An 8,613-nucleotide genomic window follows, 5' to 3' on the forward strand; every position below is an offset into this window, starting at 1 on the left:
GCGCAAGTATGTTTTACTTCGTTTTATTTTGTTTTGAAGTCAATATAGTGTTGTCATATTGCTCCAAATTAATAAAGGAAGTGTGAAACATGTATGCAAAGGTAATAGAACAAGTATTGAAAGATAGCGCGAATCATCATTCATGATGGCTTAAAATCCTTGATTACATATTTGAATTTTACATGAAGCATTTTCTAAGCTGTGCTGCGTTCCACGCGCGCGGTATCTTTTTTCCATTCAAATCTTTTAAAGTGTACGCGCCTTTCCCCAATTCTTCTGAGATTTGATAAGGTCCTTCCCAATTGGGGGACATTTTTTCCTGGGGGTATTGCGCGGCTAGCTTCATTGTTTCGAAGGACAAAATCATTTTTCTTGAAGTGGCATTCTTTAACGCGCTGATTATAATATTTTTCCAGCTTTTTCTTGTATTTGGCTTCATTGATGATAGCCGCTTCTCTGCGCCCTTCAAGCAAGTTGAGGTCCAATCTTCTTTCGCGCTCGTTATCAGTCTTGCTCATCATGAGTACCCTATGGGATGGGCATCCAATTTCTGCTGGGATCATAGCCTCTGTCCCATAGGTTAGGCTGAACGGGGATTCACCATTGTTAGTTTTGCTTAATGTCCTGTGCGCCCACAGGACATTAGGTAACTCTTCGACCCAAGAATGGGATTCTCCCTCCAACCTTTTCTTCAGCCCATTTAACAAACTTTGATTCGCGCGGCTTCCACTTGGCCATTCCCCTGAGGGTGGTAGACCGAAGTGAAGATTTGGTTGATGTGCAATTCTTTGAGCCAGCTGGATATCTTCCTGTCAGTGAATTGTTTGCCATTGTCGCTCACAATTTCCATAGGAAGGCCAAAACGGCAAATGATGTGGCTCCAGATAAATTGTTTCATCGCCTCAGCTGTGATTTTTGCTAGTGGCTTGGCCTCAACCCATTTTGTGAAATAGTCTACCGCCACTACCAAAAATTTCACTCGCCCTTGCGCTTGCGGCAGGGGCCCCACAATATCAATGGCCCATTTGTGGAAAGGCCATGCGGAGGTCACTGGGAATCAAGTTGTTCTTTGGCCGCATGGTGTTTGGCGCGTAGCTCTGACATGCCTTGCATTTTTTGGATTTCTTTTAGCGCATCCAAGTACATGCCTGGCCAATAGTAGCCTGAGCTCATTGCCTTGGCAACCACCATGCGCGGGCCAGCGTGTATTCCGCAGATTCCTTCGTGAATCTCCCTAATCACATAGCTTGCTTCTTCAGCATCCAGGCATTTCATGAGCGGTCCAAGATAAGAGCGTCGATATAATGTACCATCAAGTAGTTCATAGTTATGCGCCTTGTGTCTTATCTTTCTCGCCTGTGCGCGATCGTCCGGTAACTTCCCCTCCTTCAGGAATTCCATTATTGGAGTTATCCAGGATGAAGGGGTTTGTATGAATTACAAGGACAGATTGCGTTTGCACTGACGGGTTGCTCATCACTTCCACCCTGACATCTTGCCAAAGTGATCAAAATTAGTTGATGCCATCTTACTCAACGCGTCAGCGGCCTTGTTTTCGCTGCGCGAGATGTGTATGATTTTGAAGAAGTCAAACTGCTCAACGAGCTTTTTCGCCTGCTCTAGATATAGAGGCATTGTGTTCTCCTTGGCATCATAAAGGCCATTGACCTGTGCAGCTACCAAGTAAGAATCAACATGGGCCTCTAGCCTTTTAACTCCAAACTTGCCGCAATGCGCAGACCAGCCAGCAGGGCATCATACTCAGCCTCATTGTTGGTACTCTTGAAGTCCAACCTAATAGCATAAGTATATTCATGATTATCAGGGTCCACCAGTTTGAGGCCTGCGCCGGACCCTTGGTCTACCTCGCGCTGAGCTTCTTCAATCTTTCCCTCTGGGATTTCCGTGATGAAATCCGCTAAAACTTGACCCTTTATTGCTGGACGGGGCTTATAGGTGATCGTGTGTTCACCTAATTCCAGCGCCCACTTTGTCAGCCTTCCGGAGAGCGCGGGGCGTCGCAAGACTTGCTGGATGTTGTAACCTGTCAGAACTTCAATAGGATGACCATTGAAGTATCTATGAAGCTTTCGCGACGCGTGTGTTAGTGACAAAACTAACTTTTCCATGATGGAATAGCGCGTCTCAGGGTCTGTCAGCACCCGACTCACATAGTATATTGGCGTTTGGATCCCCTTGCTATCCACCAATATTCTTGGCAAAGGTCTGCTAGGATCTCTGCCGCCCTCCCTCTTGTCACCCTCCCCGCGATTACGAACATCTTTTTGGGCTGGGGTGAGCTTGGTTGCGTTTGCTTTTCTGCGGAAGAAAAACTTGTTGGTTGCAACCTGGACCATACAGAGTTCTGTTTGGCCCTCTTCTCTTTGCTGCGCGGTGATTCAGCCTGATGCGCTCTTTCTCTTGCCCTATCTTGGGCAATCTGTTTTTCATTTCTCGCGAAGACTCGCGATGCTTCCATTAGTTTTGCCCAAGTGGTAGGCATACCATCTCTGCTTACGAGAGCTCGGCGGAGTTGATCACTGCGCGCGCCTTGTATAAAAGCCACGCGCAGGAGTTGCTCAGTTATACCCCCGATTGCCAGAGACTCCTGATTGAAACGAGTGATGTAGTCCTCAATCGTTTCATCATTCCTGCGCACGCAGTGCATGATGTCATCAGGATCGCGCGTGTGTCTGCGCTGCTGTACGAAGTGGGCTTGGAACTTTTCTAATAGTTCCTCGAACCCATCAATTTGCCCAGTCGGCAAGCTCTCGAACCAGACACGCGCCGCGCCCGTAAGGCAGCGGGCAAACATGTGACACCATGTTGGCATCGTCCAGCTCTCTAGGTTTCCCGTGTTATAGAAACCTTGCAAAAAGTCATCTGGATCTGTTGTGCCATCATATTTGCCCAGACCACTTGGCATCTTGGTCTTGTGCTGGATGGGGGCCTTAGCGATGCGCTCAGTAAATTTTGAGTGCTTCACTAAGATGGCCGGCCTGTACGGCGTGGTTACGTCCACTTGCCCCCTCACTGGCGGGCTGTACGGCATGTGCAGATCCAGATCTGCTCTGGCTCCAGGCGCCATGTTCACAGGCGCGCGGAGTTGTGAGCCTCCTGCATGAGTATCTCGCGTCTTCCTCATGCTATGCACTTCTTCATCACTGAACTCAGTGTGTGCAGTGTGAACAGAATGTCCGTCTTCCGGCGCGCGCGGCCTTTTTGTAGTCTGCTTATCAAACGCTTGCCTTTGTGTTTGGTCGGCTAGCTTTTTCTGTTTGACCATTTCATTGTACTTTTCCATTAGACGCCGCTGCTCGTTTATGAGCCATTCATTCGGATCAATTGTTTCTTCTTCTGGACCCATTGGTCCTTTCAGTTTCGCGCCGGCAAGATTTTGTAACGTGAGATCGTCTGGAGGAGTTTCAGTCATGCCGTGAGGGGTTGTGATGAAGGGACGGTTACTGGTGGTGCGGGTAGAATCACGCGGCACCCTCAGAAACCGCTGTCCCTCATTGACACCCTCACGTTCAATATCCTCCAGAGCTTGATCAGCGTTACGAACGCCAGAAACCATGGTGATTGATTTTTTTTATGTAGATCTGATGAGATCTGATTGCCGTTTGTAACAGTGGATGGCGCCAATGAAGAAACGTGGATCTACTCACTGGTAGCAGATCTACTTTCCTCGGGTTTTGATTGTACTATTTCACCGATGGTACTTCTGGATCTGTGTTCTTCCACCTACAAAATGAACAACGCCGTTAACTTACCCTCAGAAAGGGACAGAGGGGTCCTCTTTGGGGTAACCCTCCGGCGTGAGAATAAGTATATGTAGGAGAAGATAATAATGTGAGAGTAAGGGAATCTGGAGAGTATTGCTTAATAGCTGAATACTGTATGATTGTGTGACTGTATTTTTGTATATCTTTCCTTGTGGAGTTGATGCTGTATTTATAGTGCTAGGGTTTCCACTGATTGAGCTGGGACCAAATTAGGGTTTTGTTGGCCTCCTCCAATCGATTTGCGCCACGTGTCCTTGGAGACACCTGGTGCTTTTTCATTGGTTATAATCACGTGGTAACCCATGAGTCATGCTGAGCTGTCCACCTTTCATTTAGCAGCTGTCAACAACAGCATATCCTTATTCCTTAAAAAGATGCCTTCTGGAAGGTTGTCTGACGTGCACAATCAAGGTTGCCCTAATCCTGATTTGGATAAGGACGAGGTTGATTATGTGCATGTGTGATATGCGCCCATCCTGAGGATGCGCGAGGTCTTCTCTTTATTCTCACGCGCAGATATTTCATGCGCAGATGTGATACGCACAAGCATGTAATACACGTCACGCGCGGATGCCCCACGCGCAGCTGCGCCATGCGCAACTGTGATATGGGTGGGCATGTATGATGCGCGAGTATGTGATATGCGCCGCGCGCGGATGCGCCACGCACGATGTGATATGCATAAGCATATATGATGCGTGAGCATGTGATACGCGCGAGCATATGTGATGCATGAGCATATGTGATGCTTGAGCATATGTGATATGTGTAAGCATGTGATGCTTGAGCATATGTGATATGTGTAAGCATGTGATGCTTGAGCATATGCGATATGCGCTGTGCGCATAAGTTTTGGCTTTGTGCCTTGATAATATCTTTGATTTCTAATGTCTTGTATATATCTTGTGGGTTGACCCGCCCCGCTCGATGTTGAGGCGGGTACATACCTCTTCAATTAATAATCACATCGTCGACATAAATCGCAGATCTGATCCCCATGGTCTACCCCGGAATTTGACCAAGCCCCTTTGTTTTAGTTTGCTTTCAGGATAACCGAGTTTCTCAGCACCCCACGTCCATTCACCAGAAGCTGGATCTTGACTACTCTTCCATGATGATAGATGCCATTCCTTTCCCCTTAATAAGTCTCTCCCTAACTTCATGCCAGGTAGAAGAGTGTCGGTTGGGTAATCAAAACTCTGCCAGATAACCTCACTGTCTTGGCCAATCATAACTAGATTTCCGTTATCCTGAAGCTTTGCGGTCACATTCACTAGTGTTGTTGTGTTAGATGACCAAATCATGCTGATGTTGTTGAAGAGGCCGAGAATTCCTTGGTCAGCGATCTTTAACACAAGCGGTGATGCACCAGGGACCGGGAGGTCTCTGTTTGCAACCCAAACTACCGTTTTAACAGAGATATTCTTATACCAGATACCGAGATATCTATTCTCAGGGCCACCTGGTTTAAAAAATCCCAATTCGAAAATTCCAGCAGGCTGAGACCAACGTGTCTCCATCTGTCAGAAAACTTGAATCTGAAATGGTGTGGAGTTCAGCAGCATAGCTTTTGAGAACAAAGAGTAAGCCAAACAGAAATGTGGCTGCTCCGTCCATCGACATTTGAGATCCTGCTTTGCTCTCAGCAACTGATGATTTAGCATATTATATTCCTAGTGATATTTAATAACAGAAAGCAATACAAATTGATTGAAAGTCATGTAGACAAGAGAATGTATGGACCGGCATATGGGCGTTGATCAAGGACGCCTTGTGGTTAAGGTAATGAATTATTTAAGGAGTGGACATCTAACTGTAATGTTTAACTGGTACTGTCACTGTGATATATGGTCCCTAATAATTTAAGAAAATGTTACTATCTCAATCTTATAACAATTAATTACACCGTGCTCTATGGTTTAATTTTTTGATCAATCGAAACGCTTTTGCTGTTTAGCACTAGTGGGTATTAAAATTGGGAAAAATCCCCAAAATAACCATTTTGACCAACCATTTTTTAACTTTGGCTATCCCTTACACTTAATACCCAAAATGGCCATCAATAAGGAAGCACATCAGCCGCGATGAAAGACAACGAGCTCTAAAATCTCGCCACGTGTCTTCTTGTCACTACAAAAAAATTGGCCTTAAGCAACCTTTATTTCACAAAAAAGCTGCATTAGGTGAAGTTGTATTAGGCCTAATGCAACCTTTTTATTAGATAATGCAACTGTTTCTTTCAAATGCAACCTTTAAAAGTGTTGCATTTGAAAGAAACAGTTGCGTTATCTAATAAAAAGGTTGCACTAGATCTAAAACAACTTCACCTAATGCAACTTTTTTTGTGAAATAAAGGTTGCCTTAGACCAATTTTTTTATAGTGTGTTTGTCATCCGAAAAAACTGTTACATCTAGCCTCAACAAGTATAATCCACAACAGCTTAAGATCATATGTCAGTCTGAAGATGTTCCAATTAAAGGTTACGGTTCTAGTTCTCAGTTTTTGCTGTTATTCTGATTAAATGTATCTTCAACTGGATCAACATGATGAATGATGATAGGAGAAAGGTTTGGGTGCATAACCAACTAATTTTTGTGGTTTGTACACCTTTTTGCCTTGCTAGAAGATTGTTTAGTAAAAGATTCACTTTGCCATTATGCATTATCCACCCACAGTGATACATGAAAGCGTGAAGAGTGTCATGTTTTATTGCTGATTCGGGTGTTAATAGTTAGATGTTCTACCCTTTATCATTTACCTATTACATTTATTATCCTCAATCGAGAGATACTGGGATTTGATTGATCAAATATAGGATGGGCTACATTTGAGGGGGAGTACATCAACAAGAACTTCAAGGTTATTAGTTAAACCACACACTGTTTGCTGACATGGAATGCTGCGGATTATCAAGCTGCTTGCTCGATTTTGAAGATTTGAAGATGATGTCATAGATCATGTAATTAATTGTAGGATGATATTATCAATTAGATTATCTGTTAAGATGCACTGCGACACTGCATAATGTCGTTAAGATGAACTGCGACATTACAGTGTCATTGTTGTCCATAAAAGATTGTTTCTTTAATATGTGACATTAATAAAGACATTAGTTAGTGTTACTGAATGCTAATGATAATATGCAGCATTAGCTGCGACATTAGCAATGTCGTTGGCAGCTTTATAATGTCGCAGTATTATTATCAAAGGTCTATAAATAGAATACTAGACTTCATTTGTAAGTGTCGGTCATTTATGTATTGTGAGCCGCCGCACCTGGATGAGCTCGCCCAAGGTGGAGAAAATTGTGTAATCATTTGATTAATGAAAGACGTTTACCGGAATCACTCGTTTTCTATGCTTTATCGTTTATGCCTTGTGTTTGATTTTGTTGTACAGCCACACACCGACCCGTCTCCAATGGCTTCACTGAAACCGAACCAAAACGGGGACTTATCACCCTTCCTCGGTGACAAGAAAACAACAACCCAAGATAAGTCTCTAACCAAATGTTATTTTTAGAAAATAAGATGAATTATAATAAAGATTTCAGAGGATCAGGTTACCATCATTTTCCCAAAACAGAAGATGTGTACAGCAAAGATTAGAACGTTAGAGGCTGGAATCAAGGGATATGACATTCCTTTTATCTGTTTTTTCCTTGTTAAACACCTTCGCAACCTGCCATGTCCGAAGATGGTAGTCCACATAACACAAATGAACTTTTGGTCCATATTGCAAACCTTCTCAAACATAGTCTCAACTCCTAAAACCAAAACCCGAAACAAAGTATCAAATAGCGTGAAGATAAACCTTACACTCAACAGCCAGAATTATGCCTTATGGACTCGGATGATTCAAGTTGTGATGGTCGAGTGTTATGTGCCTTATGTCCAAGGCTTGATGCAAAACTACTATCGAGCCGGGGGTCTCACCGGAAGCAGCCTCTCTATTCCTAAAGGGTAGAGGTAAGGATGTCTACATCTTACCCTCCTCAGACCCTACCATAGCTTTGCTATTAGTGGGATATACTTAGTACAATGATGATGATGATGATGATGATGATGATGATGATGATGATGATGTTGAGTCATTTATCCACAAACCCACCAGATCAAACCGATGAGAAATATGAGAAATGAGAACAAGTTGATTTAGTTGTCTTCTCGTGGCTTGTTCAAAATATTGAACCGAACCTTGCAAGAAACCTAACCGAGTTCCCAACAGCAAAATCGCTAGTATAGTGACAAAGATAAATTATAGACCTATAATCTCCATGTCAAGGAAAATGAAATCAAACAAAAAGGCATGCCCCTCGAATAATACCAGCACTCCTTATTCTTGTATTCAAAGCTTCAAATCTACTAATGAGTGATGCAACAGTTTTGCCTTAACCATGATTAAACATATTGAATTCCCCGTTCAACATCTCTTTTCTGCTTTCCCTCATATCCAAGTTTCCTTCAAACTTATCCGAAGGCATCCCAAATTTGCTTTGCAGTTGTGCATTCTCTAATGCCTTGAGCGATTGTGGTGGATAAACAGATGCTGAGATAACCGTAGGCCTTTTGATCTTCAAGCATTCTTTGAAGATAAGTTTATGTGAGAGCCTGGGGGCTCAGTAATTTCTTCAGTCACAGTTGTAGGTCTATGAGGTCCATTTTCAATAGAATTTATCATCCTATAGTCGTTTGTTCTAATAAAGTTTTTAAACCTCCATTTCCAATCTTCAAAATTGCTCTCAAAGCTCAAGAGTCGAGGTGGTTTGTTAGAGGTTCTGGATTCATTTTCAAACAAAAATTAACTCTTCAACAACATCTCCGAATT

At 43.4% G+C, this 8,613-nt stretch overlaps 1 protein-coding gene across 1 annotated transcript; it reads right to left on the reverse strand.

Moving 5' to 3' along the window:
- Positions 1-4,747: 4,747 nt before the first annotated feature.
- On the reverse strand, positions 4,748-5,305 carry LOC143594482 (putative inactive G-type lectin S-receptor-like serine/threonine-protein kinase SRK). Its single transcript, XM_077073789.1, has one exon. It carries the CDS (start codon positions 5,303-5,305, stop codon positions 4,748-4,750), a length of 558 nt encoding a protein of 185 aa, XP_076929904.1.
- Between the last annotated feature and the right edge of the window lie 3,308 nt (positions 5,306-8,613).

The sequence above is a fragment of the Bidens hawaiensis genome, unplaced genomic scaffold, assembly GCF_021521415.1.
Source record: "Bidens hawaiensis isolate Kalapana, Puna unplaced genomic scaffold, B.hawaiensis_p1.1 tig00043684_1, whole genome shotgun sequence".
Classification (NCBI taxonomy): domain Eukaryota; kingdom Viridiplantae; phylum Streptophyta; class Magnoliopsida; order Asterales; family Asteraceae; genus Bidens; species Bidens hawaiensis.